A 22,081-nucleotide genomic window follows, 5' to 3' on the forward strand; every position below is an offset into this window, starting at 1 on the left:
GGTCCTGGTGTTACTCTCTCAAGCAGCAAGTGACTAAGCGAATACAGAAATGTTTTTCATGGCACAGACACGTCTGGGAGGAACTCAGCTTTCTTTCACGTTTATTTTTCCACTCTTTAAAAAGCTCAGTTTGCTCTCAAGTAATAACTCTAATCCACACTCCTCCTGGATGTGGATAAATTTTTATTCAGTCAAGACAGACTAAAACCCAAACAAAGCAAGAGCTTTTCTTTTGAGTATAAGATCACAAGTAACAAGGACAATATAAAAGAATGCTGAAGTCTAATCAAATGGTGCCCCAGTATTTATGAGGTTTCAGATCAATGTACTAGATGGTCCAGACATCAAAATCCACTTCAGTTCTTCCGTTCTATTTTTTTTTATTTTTTTATTTTTTTTTTTAGGAACAAGGATCAAGAACAGCACTACTATAAATGGTCATGCAAAAAGTGCCTTCCACCTCACCTCCAAAACTACAGATTACAGCACGAAGAAAAGTTAGACCCACAAGATATCCTGCTTTTCAAATCCATAACAGAAAAAGTTCAGAGAATCATAGACTTCTGTCAACTGCTTTCTGTTATTAAAAAAAAAAAATCCATCCTGTCATACCATCTCTGCCTGGCAACACTTTTACCTATACTGTATTTTTTCAGAGACATAACCCATTTAATTCTGAAAAATTAAAGCATGTGTTGGCCATAGAACTCTCAGATCAAAGTCTTTTCCAGCTCTGCACACATACCAGAACTTGGGGCCATGAAGTTTCCACCTAGTTACGGTTTTGTACTCTGTGCTGTGCATTTTCTTGGCCTTCCTTGAACTTGTTCCCAGTTGGAACTAAAATACTTGATGTCTGAGTTCAAATAAAGACATTTAAAATTGCCAGTAGTATGGCTGTTAAAGTGAGAAATAAGAGGTTTGATCTTCATCTTCACAATCTGTTAATCAAAATCAGCCTGTCTCCGACCCACCACATACATTTTGAAGCAAGAACACAAGAACCACCACCAGTGCACAGCAAAGCAATCCCCACATTACTCCATAATTAAACACACCCCGATTCTCTGCTCCCAATTTAAAGAAAGTCTGTATCTGATCGTAAAAGATGCCAAAAAGAAAGCAATGCAGTGCTGTGGGTCATATCTTCTTCACGAAATACAGTCCGAGAGGATAACTGCAGCAAAGACATTCTGTGGATATGACCTTGTTATTCAGTAAGTCATTCAAAGAAGTTGCGCTAATTTTAGGGCTTGGATACATACCTGCAAGAAGTTATTTTTGAAAGGCTGTTCCACGAACCAGCATTTATTCCTTTACGCACGTACCAGTGTCAGCATCACAGATGAGCGCACACAGTCAAAGAGAAACAGTTCCAAGTGTGGAGTTGTGTCTGCATTTCTCCTCTAAGCATTTGCAGCATTACGTAGAAATAACTATGACTTATCAGTACCCTCAGCTACTGTATTTTTCCACAAGTAGTTCCTGACTCTAGAATGAAGTTAGATCCTGGCCTTGGAAATTTATGCAATGCTACAGTACTGAATGCAAGTAATGGAAATCTCCCTAACTAAGTTGCTAGATCACCAGGTTCACCTATAATACCACGATCTTGACACTTTATGAAGGAAGAACTTACCTCCATTTTCTGAATAATAGCTATCTTCATACACTTTGTGTCCCTGGGATTCTGGGTAGTGCTTCTTGCGCTTTTTTTCTTCCTGCAGTTCTTTCTGTTGTAGGAGACGGGCAATGTCCTACAGAGATTGAAGAAAATAGCCATTACCTTCCCCTAAAAAACACCTCCAGATGCTTTTATTAAAATACAACTATAAAAATCCTCAGTTTTGTTTTTCAAACACATAAGTGACAGGATTACTCTTGAATTCAAACCATGTGCTAGAAGGGCTTCCACCTTCATGGCTGACATAAAAGGCTATCTCAGCAATCAGCACATGACCTCCTCCAGGCCCACCACTGAACTTACAAACAACTTGCAGGTTCCTCATCTATCTGCATGCAAGCCTGCAAAGCCCTAATGACCGAAGAGGGACAGGAGGAATTTCTTGGGCAAACTCAGGCTTCCAGCAGCATTTTGGTTGTTAGATAAGAGCACAACATGCTCACACAAGTGGTGTGCTGGACCTCCCTCCTCAACTCCACCAGCCAGGGAAAAATACCCAGGCAAAGACTCTCTCTAGCTGAAGGCACTTCTGACTGAAAGGACTTCCTAAACCAGCCTGTGAACTCACTTCAAACCGGGTGTAATTTACAGGGACTGTTGGATGCCAAGTAGGGAGATGCATCACTTTGACAGAGGCTGAAGGAAAAGAAAAATCGAATGGGACGTTAGGAAGAGAGGAGCTACAGACACCACAGGAGTGCTGTGGGAACTGTAGGCCGTTTATCTTCTGTCACGGTTTTGGTAGACACGCCATCAAAGAGAACAGCACTCCGTTTTCTTAATTGATTTTCTTTCAAGATGACTAATAGTTCAACAAAGCCTAGCAACAGCGAACAGCTCTTTGGGGGCTTGCTTGCCTGGGGCCCAGAAGCTTGAGAGTCAGAGGAGCCAATCTGAAGCTAAGAAGAGAAGCTGGAAGATTCTACTAGCAGGTCAAGCTCACCCTAGGACAGTATTCATTTAAGCCTCCCTAGGCCTCAGGGCCTTTACAGAGCTGTTCATGGAGAACATACGCTGCAGGCAGAAGAGGCATCAGTGAAATACAAAGTCAGAAAAAACTTCCAAAAACAAAGCCAGCACTGGAGGACAGTAGATGGGTGTTCAAATACAAGCTATTATTTCAGGATTCAGATCAGATTTGTACAGTAAACAGCTTTGTCAAGGACCTTGGGACACCACAGGCTCTTTACCAAGAAATTTCCTTCCCTCGGCACGGTTAAACTCTACCAAGTAGAGCAAGTCTATAAATACATGGGCTTAAGCACATTATCTCCAGGATTGAGACAGTTCAGGACTTGCAAATCTGCATAAGCTATTTCTGACAAACTGAACCTGCAAGCAGGTAGACTGAGCACTTTATTTAAAAGCCCTGCACATCTGGCTGGATCTGCCCGAACGCTGCCCAGTGGTGGCATAGCACTGCTGGCCACTCCTGATATCAGTTACCACATACACTGGGCAAATACCACACCCTCGCGTGCGACAAATACACAATGAATTCGGCACACATCCAGCATCAGTACAATTCAGCACGTCCTGCAGGGTATGTGTACTGATGCCATGTTGAGGGTCACAGGAGCTGCTCTGATGGGGTCCCTGCTCTGCTACCTGACAAACCCTTGGGCACTGCACAGCCCCACTCACATTGCTCAGGCCCTGCATCAGTACAGGAGCCCCTTCAGAAGAAATAACACTGGTGAGGGTCCTGGAAGGACAGCAGGATCAACTCCAGCTCTCCCGAAGTCCCGCTGTAAAGGCGGTGACAGGCAGCACTGCTGCACCTTGGTACTCAGCTGCAGCCTAACCCAGCACACGTGTGTTTCAGCCACACTTCAGAACTTCCCATGTACCAGCGGGAAGAGAAAGAATATTTATGGCTTCTCCTCATCACCGAGACATATTCATTTGAAGATTGCTCCTGACATTGAAAGAGGATCACGATGCTGGTTTGACAGGTTGCAGGGACCTGCTGTCAGACTGCTGACATCCCAACAGCTCTCTGCTTAAAGCTGTATGATTGCAATACCAGAGCCAGCACGAGCAGTATTGCATTCCCTTTGCTTTCCCCAGAAAAATAACGTAGATGGTTACATTTACAGCACAAATCCTTTAGCTAGTGTTCTTCCTACTAGCATTACCACAAGAACCTCTGAAGACCTCCTGGCCAGCCTTTCAGTACTTGTTTGGACATAATGGTACAAGAAGAAAATGAGGTCTTGAACAAGCAAACTGATGCATCTGTCACTTACAGACTAATTCTTATTTCAGGTTCTTCCAAGAAACAGCCTTGTGTTCAAGTTCTTCCTATAGAGAAAATGCCACTAGATGCCTCTTCAGCATCATGAGACTACCTAGACTTCTTGGGGACCTATCTGTAATCAAATACAGGGCCACACTCCAGGCTCAAACAGTCACAGATAGGACTAGAATGTGTCTCCCAAAACCCCAATCTGGTACACAATGAAGTGATCAACAAGCAAAATCCTTTGAAGGCCATGGACAGACCACACTGACCACACTCAGTCAAGAGCAGCAGGGCAATATTCTGCGATTACAAAAAGAATCTGCTAGCAATTAACTGCAACAGGGTGTTCAGGCTGTAAAAATTAATCTGAAGATGAAGAAAGGTAAGGGAGAAGCCAGAAATAGACAGCTGGGCTAAAGATCCTACTCAAGTCTTTTCACCAAACACCAAAGCAATTCTGACCCAGGATTCTTACAGAAGTAGTACCTGTCTTCTTGCATTTGAGAAGGAATATCTCAGACTGTATAAACAATTACTTCCCAACACCACAGCAATGAACGCTTCAACAATACCTACTACTACTCGCCTTCTTTGTTAGCAAGGCAACTGCCATCAACAACCCTTGATCATGAAAACCATGACTGTATCTTATCCCCATAACAGGGCTGCCTGAAAGCTCTGTGCAAGTCTAGATCTGTGAGGACCAGGACTAACACCATGCAAGCCAGCTCCTGTGGCTACTGACTGAGAAATGCCAGTCCCAAAATAACTGCCACAAATAGCCCTGCCACCTTTGCAGCTTTAAAGGTTACCTCATCTTTTTCCTCCTGCCTGCGTCGCTGCTCGGCTTCAAATACCAGCTTCACTTGGATTTCCTGAGCGATCTCAGAGTCCTGTCGTTCTCTAAAAGAGAAGGAAACAAGGATTATAAGTAGCTAAAGTCAGACATCAGTCAGCCTGGAAAGAGAGATAAAAGCTGAAAGAAGCCACCCGATTTACACAGAAGAGTTATTACTTAGCAGTAGTGCAGAGTAAATGAATCCTCGCCAAGAACAAAGTCTCCCTCTACTTATGCTGGACAAATTTAGAAAATAGGTCCCAAGACACTCACAATCAAAGTAAAAAGCAAGAGAAAACAGATTTATAGGCAAGATGCTAAGAAAGGAGATAGGAACAGTAAGACAAAGCAGGCCAAGGCAGTGCACACTCATCTTTGCAAACAGTAGTCTAATACTGCTGCGGAGTATTTGTGGTGCATAAGGAGGGGTTTAGGGGTAAGGTTAACACAGATATTTCTAGGAAGTGTTTTTGATGTGAAAGCCAAGAAAGAGAAAGTGCAGAAATGCTTATACCAAATGCAGTATGTAGGCCAAGCGGAGGCTGGAGGTGGCAGTTCAGTAATGAATGAGAAATGCCACCGAGGTGGGATGAGATACAAGAGCAGAGGCAGTGTCAAAAGGCAAAAGAGCAATATGCATCAAAACGAGGGGTGGGAGGCAATCATCACAGCACCACTGCGGATGCAGGTGTAGCACAAGATTGCATTAACCAGGGACAGAGAAACGTAACAGAGTAATTGAGACATGAAATCAGAGTTTCATCTGTGTAGTAAGACCAGGAAGAACATATTTCTGGAGCGTCATACAGAAAGCATCTGCAAGAATTGTTCAATATTCAGCTGCATGCTCTGATGCCCAGCAAACAGGCTGGAATGATGGCCAGGGTGTTCTTAAAGCTACTCCAGAAAAGTGCTGGGGGATTTGAGAAGAAAGATTAAGATCCTTCTTCTTCAGCACTGTTGAAATTAAGCCAAAGATTTGCTCTGAACAGGTCATATCGATCTCAGATATCTCTGCAATCAAGACAGCTGAAAGGTAAGACATAGAAGGAGATGAAAATGGGAATAACAACAGGCAGAGATTGCTTTATTAGAAGACAAAATCTTGAAGAACATGCTGGCAGTGATCAGATGGGTGATGGGAGGACTACTGCGAGCACTTTATGGAAGTCAAGCAAATATTTCAAGAGAAGCACGTTCAACTACATCGAAGTTACATGGGAGAGCTATGGGCTGAAGCACTTGTTCTGGCCTTGAGCAAGGATCAGGGCATAAATGACCTGGCAAACTTGGAGGCAAAGGACTGGAAAGAAGTCTAGGACAAGAGCTGATGAAATTAAAAAAGCGAGCTTAGACAAGCACTTTCAGCAGCAGAACAGAGAAGCGGCATTGCTGGAGCAATTAGTGGCACGACACAGGCTTCTTTTATGGGAGATGAAGAACAACCCAAGTGGAAGGAGTGGGTAGGTGGCTCAGGGTGGGGAAGGATACTGCAAGAAGAATGGTTAGAAAAGAAATGCCACCAAGAAACATCTAAATTTGTCCTACAGAAAGAAAAGGAACATGAAGCAGGAGGAGGGAAAAAGAAGTTTCTTTATTTCTGTCAGCTGCTCTTTACAAGCAGACCTGCAATTGAGCACTGCATGTTATTTATACCCCCTTCCTCAAACACACGAGAGCCCCAAATCTGTGTCACAATAGGACAATTCCTTCCCTTTCCCAGACCACACTTGTGAACATTTATGAATATCTGTAAGTTGACCCAGCTTAGAGACATCCTGGAAGAAACTCATGAATTTCAGCGTTTGTAGGGCTGTAGTTATCAGTTATAGGCAAGCAATTTCAGACAGTTTCTTTCAATTTCATTAGAAAAACTGTTATTTTGTGAGTGTGTATGTTTGTGCGTTTTACTTGACTCCAGGCTGAGACCTTTTCAGAAGCACACAAGCTCACACGTCTGCAAATCTAGTTCTGGAACCTCCCTTATAAAAGTGGAACCTTGTCGAACCTGGTACCAGCAGGGAACCAGTCCCAAGCAAAACAAACAGCTGAACACGACAATACGATCCCCAGGATTCACAATGTGCCTAAAACATTAGATCCATTATGACTCCAGTCTCAGAGGACGTGAATCCAAGTCGAAAACAGAAAGGTCAGACAACAACATGATGCAAGTCTCTAATTCCCCAGGGAAGCTGTGAACAGAGCTAAGGTGCTTAGTTCACCAGCACCGACTGACTGGCTACATTCTTAAAAATCCATCTTGCTGCAGACAAACAGGAGACAAATGGCTATCTGTCTTCCAGAGGCAAGGCAGGAAGGTCACCGCCTCTCCATTCACAGCAAAGAACACCAGGAGTAATGCACAAGCAGAAATGTTTTCTGTTTCTGATGACATGCATCTTGGAATACTCCATATCAAGTTCTTTTCGAAACACTGAACAGAGGACTGCATTTTGTTTTTTGTTGCTCAGTGGTAATTAAATACTAAAGACTTGATTAGTTATTGAACATAGGCAAGTCTTTCAACTTGACTTGAACATAAGCACAAGGTTAAAGAGCTTTGGCAGCTCTTCTTGTCCTCTAGTTTCTTTGGTGTGTATTCAAGCGCCCATCAGTCCCCAGGAATCAGCCAGAGAAGTATAAACATCACCAGCTCTGAACATCGCACCAATGTGTCCTTCATTCCTGGGCAGCCAGGGATGTTAGTGTCAAGGAAACCCTACATCAGCTTAGAAAAAAAATTTAAAATGTCACTGATTAGAAAGCTCCCATTCACACTGGCTGTAGCAAGTAATTGTTGCCAGATGGGACAAAATAAAAGGGTTTAAGGGAACTGTTCAAAGGAACCGTTCACATTAGTGTAACGGAATCATTATGGCACCGGGAACAAAACAAGGAAAGCGTATTTTCACGGCGTTTCAGACAGTTATTTTAGCAACCTTGCTACTACACTTGGCAGCATGCAGGCTGCTCAGCTAAATGTGAGAGATGCTTTTAAAGAAGCATGAAAAAAAGGTTTGATGCTTCCCTGAATTCTTAAAGAGAAAAAAGTTATTTCTATTCTTGTTTATCTTCACATTTTTTCCTAAGAGAATCTAGGATTTGAAAGACAAAGAAAAAAGCTCTTAAGTTTAAAGAGCTTTTTTACGCTCCCTGTTTCTAAAGGGACCACTGAGTTCTGCCTCATCATTCCTCAATCACCTTGCAGCGTCAGATTGTCCTACAGAACACAAGAACAGTGAGAATCATTTTGGTGTCAGAACACACTGATCTTACACAAGGAAAAGACAGTGGGAACGTACAGAGAATTGAGGAAGCAACAGATCCAGTTACAAAAGGATGCTTCCAACCTGCCTCTGCCCCCCTCTCCCCTTTATTTATTTTTTTAAAGCACTGTTCTTGCAGAAAAGCTCATGCTTTCAGGAGCGGGACTTCTGCTGACATAACATTTTGCATCAGCAGTTCTGCCTGTAACTTTGCTCACAAAGTTAGCGAATCTCATTTTGCAAAGTCCTCCAACAATAAAATGGTTTGCAGTTCCCAGCAAGTATCAAAACGGAATCATCTTGGTCACACAAAGCTAATTTTTACGTTGTCACTTACAAACTCACATCTCTAATCACTAATGAAGATAAAGCTACTGAAATAAAGCACAAACTTCAGAGATGCACACATACCTTCTGCGTGTGCTTGTAACATTGAAAACAGGCTGATTTGTCACGTCCCAGCCTTTCAAATCTTTTATGAGCAGCTCCTTTGAAGCCAGCCCTGCATCACACACATCTGCAATGCAGAGCTCTTCTACTCCATCACCATCTCTGCCAGATGAACCACCCAGGCCTTGTGATCTACCACCAACTGCATCTGATGGGTGGCATCACAGAGCAAGGCACAAGCCGGGATGTGGTGCAGCAGCTGGGAAATGTATCCTGCCTTGCAGACCCTGCTTTTGCAGGGAGGCCCATCAGAAAGCAAGCTGCTGTCTCTCGTCATTGTGATCTGACAAAGCCCTGTCACACAGCCACTTTATAACTTCTCACACATTGCAAGAGCTCAAGTGAGAGAAAAAAGAAAAGAAAAGCACTAGTGTCAACTCCTGTCCTCGCTACTCTGTGCCGGAGCCCAGTATCAATGCTTTCACAGCAATAGATAATTCAAAGGCAAAAGACTCATCAACCTGGACCCCGCATACCATCAATCAGCTTGAAACTAAGCGACTACTTTCAGTTCTCTGATCAAATGGGATGAATGCTTAAACAGCTCCATCCCCAACTCACAGGTCTTTTTGGCGCTTCTGGATTTGAGCACGTGCTTTCAGATCCTCCTCCTCTTGCAGTTGCTTGGCCACCTGCAAGTCATGCTGCACCAGACGATTACGTTGAATGTTTGTCGCCAAGTGATGCTCAACTAGAAATAAACATAGACAAGAACCCCAAAATCAGCCTGAAGAACTTCATGGTGTTAACAAGATGAAACAAGTGAGAGGGATATTCCAGGCTAGAAAGGAGGAGTTTTCCATAGGTTAACATCATGTAATATCTCTACAGCTGGGGTAGGTACTTGAGACTGCCTCATTTCAACACTGAGGGGGCTGCATATATGTGCCTGTTACCAAAACAAGATCTACATATATTAATTGCATACAGATTTAGAGGGAATTCTCTTTAGGCTTTGAACTTCATTTTCTGGTCACAGGAAATTATCCTTGATTAATAAAGCGGTCTGGAAGAGAGCACTAGAACACAGTGAGGATGAGCTGAACCTAAACCACTTCTGATGGATGCTTCCCTAACTTCTTCTCAAGAACCTCCAGAGACAGGAACTCCTCTCCCTCTTTATATAATAGGTTCCAGAACCTCACTACCTTTATATTTAGCAACAGAGCAACTGAATACTACAGCGAGTCCTTTACCATACATGGATACTGCCTGCAAGAAAAGATGGCTACAAGAGCTGCAGCTGAGAGCCAGCTTTAGCTCAGTGCTCTCAGGTTCCAGCAGCGAGGGCACTTTAGTGCAACCTGCACGCTCCAGAAGCAGCTGGAGCAACATTAGCACCTCGTACCATACACACCAATGGGGCTGGCACACTGCAAAACAGATTAGAGAGGCCACCACACCTCAAACTGTAATGCAAACATACCCCATGTAAAAATCACCAGGCACTCTGAAGTCCCTGGCTGTACTCTCCTCCCCACCCCACCACCCTTTTTTTTTTTTTTTTTTTTAAACCCTCGTAGCATTCAGCTACCCTACCTCAAAAAGACCTTAAAGGAAGCCTCCTTTCTGAAGGCAGGCACTAGCAATTCTGAAAGAAGTAAATGAACGGGTTTCTTTTGGCTGCACCTCACGTCAGCCTATAAAATCTGAAGTTTCCAAAATTGCTAGTCATTTCTATAAACCTTGCACAGCAGCGAAACTTCAAGCGCACTCCCACATACAATCTTATTATAAACAGCATAAACAAACTCAACTTTAAAGGAGAGTTGCATTTCATGTATTCAACTTTCTAATATCTCTAGGGTGCAATGTAAGCTGGGGGAGAGCACGTAATGGTGTTATAATACAGCAAATACAGTAATAATGATATTCCATACTCCATTAGAAAGAATAACAAATAAAAGCAGGGAGGATTGTTCTAAGCAAAACCAACAAAACCAACTATCTGCTGGGACAAATTTCCTTCAGTTTGTTCCAAGCATTGTTACTTACTCTCTTGTTCCTGCAAGTTATGGGCCAAGGTATGATCTTCCAGAACAGCAAAGTCTCGACATACTGTACAGGGAAACAAAGCCAAAAGAATTAGGATCAGGAGGTGAAGGAAAAACAAGTACACCAAAACCATCAAGACAGACACAAGGGTCAGGAAAGCATACATAAACAGACTATAGACACACTTACCGCCCACCAGCTGAGGTCTGCACCTGATTTTTTTCCCCACTCCTGCATTTGCAGCTATTTTTCCACACCCTTACTTTTTTGTCCCTACGTGCACTACGAGCCTCCACTTTCCCCTCCACCTCAGCTTTAGCTTAAGCCCAGAAGTGCCCCGTACCACCACCACTGTACCTGACCACGTGTACAAAACCCTGCACACCACTCAGCCACCTCCATTTACACCAACACCCACACTGAGTGCTTTCAGCTAAACCCAAGCTCCAGCATTTGTGCTTCCTATGGCTTCCTTTGCCAGGTTAGAGCTGGAGCCTACGATTTTCCCTGCCTGAAGGCACGTGCACACTGCCACCCCGGAGGAGCAGAGCAGACTGTGCTCCACGGCTCTCCCTGCAAGGCATTTCGGCTGGCTCAGGAATCGCTTTACAGTCGTCTCCTATAAGCTCCATCAGCTTTAAGCGCAGATGGCAGGCATGTACCAAGAGCCCCCACGTTGCTCCTGCGAGCACACACTCCCCTGCTCGAACCAGAAGCAGGTCAGTGCTCAGGGACCACAGCTCCCTTTTGTGCTCTGTGCAGCACTGGAAACACCCGCTGCTGGGCTGCTCATCCCCTGCAGCCTTTCCAGAGCCTCTGCTCTTCATCATGCAGACTTTGAACCTGCATTCCTCATGCCCAGCTATGTCCTCCTCACGTGCCTCTTCTAGAGCACTGCGTGCCTGAAGCGAGCCAAGGTAGCAATATAGACAGCTACGCAAACATACCCCACCTCTGGTACACGCCTCCCCGGCTTTCGAGTCGTCACAAATTCCTAACAACAACCTCGTATTTACTCTGACCGAGGATGAAAGTGCCAAATGGCACTGGAAGTAGCACTGATTGCTGTGCAATCATGCTAGAAACACCCCTGATCTCAGCCGACGTGCACTCACCGGTAACGCACACAAACACAAATATCTAATATAGAAAGTTAAATAACAGAGACTTCAGTGGCTTGGACATAAGACACTGCTGTAGCAAGAACTCATCCTGGCTAAATCCTGCAGCCTGAAATCGGGTGCATTTGGCACAACCCACGTTCGAAGGAGGCACCTCGCCTGGCATCGTTACCCCTCCATGCTCTAAGACTGTACCAAGGAGCACCAGCAGCTTTCCCAGCGCTTTGCCACAGGTCCCAGGACTGCTCTCCCCCAGCAAAAGAGCTTGGGTAAGGCAACTGCAGAAAAAACAAATCACAAATCTAAGGCCCACTCAGCAACCATGAGACTTCAAGACCAAAAGAATGACAGGAACCTAACTTTTTAGTAGATAGGCCCAACTTGGAAGTGGAAAAGGAAAATGTTCTCTCTCCAGCCTCAACACAGGACTGGCTGGATGCAGTCCAAAACTGTTTCACCAACCTGCAGGTTCTGAAATCTGAGTAGTCTGATCTCCACTCCTATTCTGAGAACTAAGAAAAAGTTTCTTTTTTCCATAGACTACATGGATAAGTAGTATGCAAACCCTCCTCCTTCCCTCCATCACACACAACTCGGCCTGGTCGAGCTCAACACATCAGGGTCAGCTGAATAGCCCCCAACCCCAGAGCCACGTCAGCCTGCTGGGCACGCTTAGGCCAAGGGCTATCGAGTCATTTTCAGCGCAAGAGCAGCTTCTGAGTTAATTAACAGACTTCAGACAAAATAAAATGAGTTCCATAGAAAACATTTTATTTTTGGCCTAAAATTTAGGGGAGCTGTTGGGGTGAAACACAGCTGAGGCTGTGTGGATGAGCACACCTGCAAACGCAGAGCTCCCATTCGCTTCAAGGGGAGCTTAAGGCAGGGGCACCGAAAAACTGAGAACAGAGAGGTCTGACACCTGTTCTTCCTGGATGCAACAAGCTAAACTGCTTAACAGTGCCCAGGAGAGGAATATCTCCCGTTTGAGGTGTACGGCACAAGGCAGAATTGCACCGTGCTCTTGAAGCTGCAAGCAGATGCATGAACCGCTTCCGCCTGGCTCCAAAGGTAAAGCCTCCGGGGAAGACCGAGGTTTCTCTTCAGCAAAGTTAACAGCCTGAAAGAGAAAGTGAAAACAAACAAAATCCCCAGGACGTACCAAAGCTACAGGGGGGATTTCTGAGGAACCTGTTCGTTAAAGCATTCAGAGCCTGAGCGGACGACGCTTCCACCACTGCTAAGGGTGGAAAACACGGCGAGGGAACGAGCAGGGAGCTGCGTGCCCCTGAGCCACAGCCCCAGGGAGGTAAGGCTCCCACGTCAGGCAGCAACCGACAGCCCTCGCTTCAGGTCAAAAACAGTGCTTCGGGGAAAGAACAGGCAGCAGGGTGGAGATGAGGACGACTGTGGTCATACAATCCCATAGTGACTCTATTTAAGCATGTATAATTCTGGATGGTGCAATTAAGGTTTTGTCATAGCCTTCTTTTTATTGCAACTTCTTTTAAAAAAGGAAAGAGGATACTAAATACTGAGCAGCACCGAAACACTTGCAATTGGCCTTTCTGTATAAAGAAAGGCTTCCTTAGCCGCAGAACTGGCAGAAAGCACAGCTGGGTTTCAGGCAGCAAAGCTATTCACAGGTAACATACCCAGCGTACCCAGGGTTCACGGACTCATTTTTATGGGATGGGGCATGGAGACAGATCTTGTGCAAAGAGACTTTATCTCTGTGGTCTCTAATACCACTGCAGCTTCACAAAATGATCACAAAAAGAACATCTTCCATTTACACAAGTATCATCCGGCCTGCTGGAAGGGCACCTCTGACTCAGAGGCTTCAGCCCCGCCATCACGTTAGGGCTAAGCAAAGGCATCTCCGTACAGCACCACCAAAAAAAAAAAAAAAAAAGAGGGAAGTGCTATTTTTAACTGCAAAAGGTCTGTGAGCGAGTTCATCGCACAGCTGCACGAACAGCTGTACGAGCAAGAGGAGGGAGCACAGGAGCAAGGACAAACATTTCAGAGCCACATACTTAAAGACTGCTGCAAAGATTGTGAAACCGCATTCCAGCCCTTCCCAACTCCTTTCCGCACAGGCCCGTTCACTGCTCTGCTCCCCATCGCATTGGAGAGCTTTGCCTTTGTCGGTCATGATGCTGAGGGTGCTGGCAGATCTCTGCTCCATCCTCCCCTCCCCAGAGAGGCGCATATATGGAAGAAGACTTCAGATTTTTTTTCTGTTCTGCTCACACCCAGCTACACTCTTCTATTTGTTTGGGGAAAAACACAGCGATGGAAACATGCTTGGTGTGCAGGTGAGAAAGCAGAGGGCCTGGTAAAACAACACGGCTTTTCTGTTGACAGACTTGCATCAACTTCTACCTGCTCCTCTAGAAATCTCCTGGAAGAAGTCTACGAATCTCCAAAATCAAAACCACACAGCCCTCTGGTCCTCGCTTCCCACAGGCCACAGCTGAAAGCTGCTGGATGCACGAGACATAAAGCAGGGCCCAAGGCTCCCTCCGGGCTCTCCTGGCTCGCCATGACGGGTCTGTGCCACCCACAGCTCAGCACCACGGGGCAGGAGGGCACGCAGGGCCCATGGCACCACCACGTGCACTTCCCAGCACATGCCCAGAGCTGCCTGGCTCAGCTCTGCTGCCACCCCTAATGCAGCCACACAGCACCCAGGCTCCAGGCTGTGCTTGGCCACCACCTCGCCCTGCCTCTTTGCACGGGGATGAAGTGAGAAGGGACAGTACCCTGGGACGTGCCACCGAGCCAGCAGGGCCTAGGCGTGAGTACAGGGGCTGTGCCTTAAGGCCACGATGATTGTCCCACCAAGATGCAGTAGAGAGGAGGGAAACCGGATGGCTTTTCCCACTGTGCACACTGCGGAGCAAAGGCACACAGCACTGCAAAGCAGGAGGCCCCCAGGTGTGTGGGCTCCACATTGCCCCCAGCTTCCAAAGGAAAGCAAGCAGAGCAAGCTTGCATGGCAGCAGCAGCCCTTGGGTTTGCTCACACGTGCGGAATCATTTGCACATTGCTGAAGCAGCCGCTTGGCCATGTTGACACCATGTTAAGCTGCTCTTCTAAACCCAAAAACGGGCAACTGGAGCACAAAGCCCTCGCTTTGTGCTGCTGAAGCTGCTGGCAGGGCAGAAGGCACGAGGAGACCTTTCATCACCACCAGAAACTTGGCTGGACTGGCTGCCTCTAACTCATTTGAGCACATTATTCCAAGTCCCGTCAGCCTAAGAACAATGTGCAAAGGAAGATGAGAACATCCCATTACGAACACAATGGAGCACTGTCAGCCAGCCATGTGACAAGAGACGGGACAGCTGGAACTCCCTACCAAGTTCTGGGGCGATGGCAAGTGCAGAGCACTCCCTTAAGACTGGACCTGGTGCTCATGGCACTGAGTCAAGCACGATTGCAACTGCAGGTGAGGCCAAGAAAACCAGCCTTCCTTCCTTGAGGAGGCATCCAACGATGAGGGAAATTCAGAATAGCTGGAGATGCAGACAGGTCAGACGTGGTCTGAAACAAAGCTTCAGCAACACAAATCCTCACCCCCCGCCCAGCCTCAGCCTGGCCCCAATACTCATTACTGGGTATTACCTGCACTGGGTTCGTGCTGAGAAATAGGATGGCCCCAAGGACAACAGACCCACAGTTCCTCTTTTCCGAGAGGCTTGGTGCCACGGGGGAAAGAAATCTCTTCCCCTATTCCCTAATTGCACGGCTAAGAAATGAAAAGGTAAGATTAACGTACGTTCACCGCTGCAAATTAACTTGATTTCCCATCTCCGGGCCCTGGCTGCGAGCCGCCAGACGGCCAAACAAGCAGCAGGGGTGCAATCAGAGCAGCTCTGAGCAGCAAGCCCGGCGAAGCGTGAAACATTAACAACAGGTTTGCCATAGTCTGATTAAGCCAATCTGCCCTGCCGCAGCAGGGAGCGGGCCTGGGCTGTGCTCTCCTGGCACAGCTGTGAACGAAGGAGGTGCCAGCCCAGGAATGCCAGCCGCTTTCGCAGCCACAAGTGCCAGCAAAGGAGAAGGAGGGCAGAAGTATGGCTGGAAGCATCACCCTGTGCAGCAACGGCACCCATTAGGGAGCTCACTCGCTGCAAGGACCCAAAGGGCCTCTCTGCGAGCTCCGTGCACAGGCCTTCTTCACTGGTAGGTGTCCAGCCCCAAAATACGCCTTTCGAAGCATCGCTGAAGCATGAGGCTCTTGTGCGCACGTCTGCAAGTCCTCCTTTAGGTACAACAACCCGACAAAATTTCACAGAAGAACCTTTTCCTTTTTATATTCTGCCATCTGCCTCGCTAGCTTCCTCCCAGCATTCCCTTCCTCGCGGCCCTGCACTGCTTCAAGGGGAGCGAGGTGAACGAACCAGAGGAGTGAAGGAGCCTTCGATGCTGGTGGTATCACGGAGGTGCGTGACAGAGGTAAAGTCCAGGAAAGAGCAGCATGAGTGTGCACTGCCTCTGGAAGGGGTCAGACCCCACAAGCTCCTCAAGACGCAGCCCACTTGTCCCTGAAGTCCCAGGGCACGCTCTGCCACCAGCTGAAGGGCCCAAGGGCCGCCTCGGTGTGTGCTGCCCTAATAACAGCGCCCCAGGGCCCACACACACGCTCCAAGCATTTCCTTTTTGGCCTTAAAAAAACCCATCTCTTGCTCCCACCCCCTCCACTCCCAACCTTTTCCCCACTGACATCACGCGCTGGATAATTCATAAAATAAACGAGAAGGCGTGAGTCATGCTTAGCTCAGAACATCTGCAGTTTTTGAATCCTGAAGCGAAGGACAAGAGGAAGGGGGGGGGGGGAAAGTGACACAGGAAAAAACAGTTTCAGCAGCTAAAACCACTTTTTAAGGCCTGCAGAGCTGAACAATTAAGTGGAGAGCAGCAAGCACAGCCCGTTTCAAGCCAGCGATCTCGGGAAGGTGCTGAGTTATTAAAAAAAAAACGAAAACTGCAGATGAGAAAGAAAAGCTGGGACCTCAGGGACTCCTATCAGCAGGGCCTGGTCTGGCGTAGGCAAGTGCTTCAAGGCCTGCAGATCGTTTCCTTGAACCCCAGCTAGCCTGACCAAGCTGGCACCCAGCTGGGGGCGAGGGGCTAACCAGGGGCAGTTTCCAGAGGAAACGTGGAGTCAGGACATCCATCGCCTGCTCGCCCCCGGCCAGCAGCGAGCGAAGCCTCTCGTTTCCTTCCTGCCTCTCCCGTGGCACCAGGAGATCCCTGAGCTCGTGCTAATCCACGTGGCGCCCGGGCTGGCCAGGGCACGTCTCGGCTGCCGGGGCTGGAGTTACAGACGGCATTCCTAGGGCCTCGATCAGCACGGGCAGACGATGCCAAGGAAATCAGACTCGGCACAGGGAGAAGCTGGCCCCTGGGCGAAAGGCAGGGCAGCCTGGGGAAGGGATTTCTGCTCCTCAGCACGGCGTGCACAACCGGGAGCTATGAGGCAGTGTGAGGAGGCTGGGCAGCCCCACTGGGAGCCAAACAACAGGTCTCTGCCTCACTCTGAAAAGGGCAAATACGCAGTGCAAGAAATATCTCCACAGAACCATAGGTTGTTTTTTGTGTTGTTTTTATTGGCAGTCTTGGCACGGAAGCTAAAAACAGCTTGGGATTTGGGAAGGAGGTTATCCTCTCTGCTCTACAGATAATGCCTTGTGGTCAAGGGCAGGAGAGGTTTGTGTTCTGCCTGCACCTAACTCCAACAGTAACCTTTCACCTCCCCAGTCAATGCTTTGAAAGGAAGGCCACATACATTTTTTGAACCAAACCTTCAGAACGTGAGTCGATCTTTTAACTTGCCTTGAAATGGAAATCAGCAGCCCTCCCTTCATGAAATGCCCTCTCTGAGGCCACTACCTTGGCATTCTCTCTCCTTTAAACCCGCCTGTGAACTGTGCTGTAGAGCAGTCCTCAAGCTGAGATAGCATCTGCTGAGCACTCCAAAGCAGAAGGTGATGAGCTCGCACAGCATAAACAGGAAGCTGGAGATACCTAAGACTGCAGAAAGTAGCACCACAAGGGACCTCAGAAGGTCATCTTAGACCATGCCCCACCATAAAACTTGATAAAAACCCCAAACTATTGTTCTGCCTTTATTACAGAAAACTGACATCTTTTTCACCATTGGATAACTCCATTCTACGTAGCTTCACCTGCAGTCTTTCTAGATAACTTTCTAGATAAGGGCAACTCTTTTTATCCCTCAAGCCTAAAACACAACTCATAGGTCAAGGATGTTAAAGACCACGTCCTTGATTTTCAGAAGAAAATACTGAGCTGAAGCACTTCAAGCTTGCACACGTACTTGATAATGACTTTGAGCCTTCAGGACTACTGACACATGCTTCAAAAACTCAGCCCTTCCAGCCAGGTCCCAGATTTGAAGTACTCTGAGTCAAAAAAATCCCCCCCAGTTGCTGCTACAGCTGCTGCCTCCTGTTCCACAAGTGCAGGCACATTGGAGAAGCTGAACAGTATTTTGGCACCTTAAAAGTAGAAAGCAGAATGACAGAAGTTTTCCTATCAGCCAACCCTCACCACTGCCCCCAACCATAGGGCATAGCAAAACAAGCACTGCTGCCCCAACCAAAATCCCTGGCTCACACGGATGTCCCCACAAACACTATTATAGCTGTAAACCATGCCTTCAATGGTGTCCCACAAATCATATGATGCTGTTCTTCTCAGGAGGATTTTTGTGTGTGTGATTTTTTTCCCCCTTCTCTCTCCCCTCCTCCCCAAACAGGATGTCATGGCAGTTTTAGTTCTAAGCCCAACACCACTCATTTAAAGTGGTGTAAGGGAAGGAAAAAGAAAAACAGTCTCCTCTCATGCACAACGCTGAACAGCCACCCACTCAGAAAACTGCTCAGGCATGGAGTTCGCATCTCAAGGGATTTGCACTCTATATGCTCCTCTCCCCCACATCCATCTCAACAGCGATTACCGTATTTTACTTTGATTTGTTAAGTAGCTTTCACTTCAGCATCTTCAGCAATTTCATACTACGCAACACCGTTGGAAGGACACGCTAATTTCCCAGACAGGCAAAACTTCTGTTCCCTGCTCCATGCAAGCCTAAATCCCTTGCTCAGCGCAGCAGCAGCTCTGCGGAGGGCTGGCAGTTCCACCCTGTGCTTCGGGGTGGCTTTCAGGAGCGACAGCACTCTGGACTGTGGGTGCTTCATTTTAACACCCCCAATTTTAGGCAGTAGTGAATAAGCTCACACAGCAGCGCCACAGAGATGGAGCCAGGATAATTCAAACAGTCAGCCTTCCCAGGCTTCTCTTCCAGCTTAACCCTAAAAGATAATGCAGAAAAGACAAGGAAGATGGGATTCAGAGAGGCACTGCTCAATACCCTTCCAGTACTCGCTGCACAAGGCTAACTTCTGAAAAGCTAACACCCACGTGAAGGCACCAAGTGCCAAGAAGAGTTCTAGTTCCTCTAAAAACCTCACTGTGGTTTTACACCCTGAAGGACCTGCTGTCATTTAGAGGAACAAGCAGCAGAAGTGCCACTTTCTTTTCCATGCCCAGGTGACTGGAGCCAAACCTGAGACTGCTCCAAGGCCCGTAGCTAAACCAGAGCTGCAGCTGGGTGGACTGCAGCATCAGCACGCAGGTTTCATTCATCTGGATCAGATACCAAGAGAAGCGAAGCTCCAGCAGGATGGGCCTCAGGGCAGCCTCCCGGGCTTGTTGGAAACCTGGCCAACTGCTGCATTCAAAGCTGAAGGTGTCTGAAGGGATGCTGCAACCAGCTCTGGTTCTTGCAGATTCCTATCAGCTTCCTTCTTCCTAGAAAGGAGCACTCCTGCCTGCTGCCCGCGCTGCAGATGAGCCTTCTCTGCCCTGTGAGGACAGCTGTCTTGTGTCTAACAGGTCAAGGATGCTCTGCTTCATTTTTAAAACACCCCCCGCACCCTTTTATTGTTTAGCTTTTGCTCTGCCAGCCCCTCTCGGGTACTCTCCCCCCCTTGACACACACTTCCCACATTTAAGCTCTCCACGTTTATTAGTCAGCTCTGGAGAACACAGAGTACCAAAGCTGGCCCCGGATCAGTCAAAGTCCCGCATCCATCTATAAAAGAGTCACAAGTCAGTAGAGTTGCAGCACTAACAATACACGTCCCCCTTCCTGTCAGAGCCTTGTGCTGGCACTCTGCCCTCAGCGGCTAAGATTACAAACAGCAGCATAGGAGGGTGAGAACACGGCCCCAGCGTCTGGAGCAGGCGGGCAGGGAGGCGAAGCCTGCACCACAAACCTGGAGCAAACTGCATCTGGGCATCTGCGTCCAGCTCACGCGCATTGCAAAGCATTTGTAGGGCTGACAGCCCGATTCCCTCTCCTGCCTGCTCTGAGAGCACAAAAGAAGCTTCAAGACAGTCAGAAGCAAGCTTTTTTTTTTTTTTTTCTCCTTTTGAGGGCTAAATCACCTTTAGGTGGTACTGTATACACACAGCTTGGAGGGAAAAAAAAAGTGGTAGCATACACGCACAGCTTGGAGGGGGAAAAAGAAAGACTAAAATCAGGACCTAATAGGTTCACCTGTTGCGTGGCCAGATCTGACACTCTAGGCACTGCCAACAGCCTGGAGCAAAAGGTAGCCGGTCTGGAGGCAGAGCTGCCTGTTCCTCCTTACGGGATCGGGGTGGTGGGGGGCACGGGCAGGGCCACGCAGCCCCAGCCAAGCGCCCAGCCCCTCGAGCACTGCGAATTACGTCAGGGGAGCCCAGCCTCTTCCCAACACCAACTTCCTTCGGAAACCTGGCGCCGGCTGAAAGGCCTGCAGGAGAGCAGAGCCCTGCGAATAGCGGCGCTCCCCGCGCGCCACGAGAACAGCCAACACCCTGGCGGCTTGGAAAAGTCCCAGGTCTCTCCTTGCTGTCCTCCGCTGCTTCACCCCAGCCCCACTGGAGAAGGCTACAGGAGACACTGATGAATTTCGGACATAAATCCCCGCTTCCATACCAGCATCCCAGAATAAAACCAGCTTCAGAACAGAGGGAAGCTCCCTCCCGCCAGGATGCCCCAGGTAAGGTTTCCACGCCCGCAGCAGGCGCACCTGATAAGCTCAGACACCTCTGCAGAGCAAAAGCCATCCTGATGTGCACCAGGCTTTCCATCCAAGCCACCCTGACGTCTGTCCACGCATTTGGGCACAGGCTTTCCACCCGAGCTGGTGAAGGCTGCCTCCAAGCCAGGGGTCAGCAGCGATGGTCCCTCTACAAGGGACATCTCGGGCTGCGGCACGCTCCAGCCTCTTGTCCTTTCTCGTTGTAAGTGGCCAAAGCTGGGTATGCTTGTTTCACAGTACCTTCAGGTATTTCTCCTCTGCCCTCACTGACTGAACATCGCGTATTTAGCCCACATAAGTTTCCTCTGTAGCTCATTCCTTTGACCACTGACTCGGTTCGGCAGAACGGCTGGTGAAAGTAAGACCCACGCACATGCACACACACGACCTCAGCATTTTGCTGCACGCAGGTTTTTAAAAAACCTCCTTTGAAAAGAGAAGTGAAGAAGAGTGAGTCACCTGCTAACCCACCTCGACTTTCTGTCCTGAACAGCACTCACCGCAGGCAGGGCTGCAAGGAGCGCGCGGACCAAACCCCACCAGCGCAGCCCTCAGTCGAAGAGATCAAACCACTCTTACGGGGCTGGCAGAGCAGCGTGGCGGTGGCACTGTGGGCTAGCGTGCAATTAAAATAATCAGCGGTTCAGCTTCCAGAGCCTGACACAAACCGCCTGGGTACAGGCGGAAGGGCTGTGCAGCGGTTCTGGGCAGGGTTTCACCCATACCTTTCTCCCCAGGGATGGTAATGCTTCTGACAAGTGCTGACGGCTTAAAATACAGGGTGCCCAGGGTTACTGAGTGGATTTTATGAGCACCAGGCCTCCTCTGCTGAATGCGAGGCTCACGATAGCCCTGCTAAAAGGATCTCCCAGCTGCAATATTGTGCCAAGGCCTTATAGCACTTACAGCGTTAACAAGCAGCACGGTATCTTTTCACATACTAAGACAGAAACGGTGCAAAGGGCCCAATTTCTGTTTTTAAAAGGGAAATATGAACGAAATGCCAAGAGACTTCCCTGTGGCCCGAACCCATCCAGCACGGTAAGGAGAGCACAGAGCGTCCCTGCGGGAGGCTCTGCCCTGCCTTCCCAGGCGGCAATGCCCAGCAAAGGGCCGCTAATGCACTGCAAGGCAGGGGCAGCAGAAAGGCAAACACCTTTATCGTCGTTTCAGAGGAAGACAAAAGGACAGGTCAGCAGCAAGCACGATGCCAGAAAGCGCAGTTTAAGTTCTGAAGTTTTATGGCGGTTTTGGCAGCAGCTCAGCCACCTCCCGCAGCCTTTCAGCCTTCACACTGGTGCTCAGCAGCCGGCCAGCTGCACGCACGCTGGGAAGGGGACAAGGAAGCAGG

The 22,081-nt window shown here is 48.0% G+C and overlaps 1 protein-coding gene across 2 annotated transcripts in view; it reads right to left on the reverse strand.

Annotated features, from left to right (window-relative positions):
- CCDC50 (coiled-coil domain containing 50) overlaps nt 1–22,081 on the reverse strand; it is a 42,245-nt gene that overhangs the window by 15,816 nt on the left and 4,348 nt on the right. For both annotated transcript variants that reach the window (XM_035544582.2, XM_050712506.1), the window contains exons 2-5: nt 10,482–10,544; nt 9,048–9,177; nt 4,742–4,832; nt 1,640–1,757 (exon numbers count right to left, since the gene is read on the reverse strand). In XM_035544582.2, the coding sequence (XP_035400475.1) occupies nt 1,640–1,757; nt 4,742–4,832; nt 9,048–9,177; nt 10,482–10,544 (402 nt within the window). The remainder of the gene's footprint in view (nt 1–1,639; nt 1,758–4,741; nt 4,833–9,047; nt 9,178–10,481; nt 10,545–22,081) is intronic.

The sequence above is a fragment of the Cygnus atratus genome, chromosome 9 (assembly GCF_013377495.2).
Source record: "Cygnus atratus isolate AKBS03 ecotype Queensland, Australia chromosome 9, CAtr_DNAZoo_HiC_assembly, whole genome shotgun sequence".
In the NCBI taxonomy this organism is placed as follows: Eukaryota; Metazoa; Chordata; class Aves; order Anseriformes; family Anatidae; genus Cygnus; species Cygnus atratus.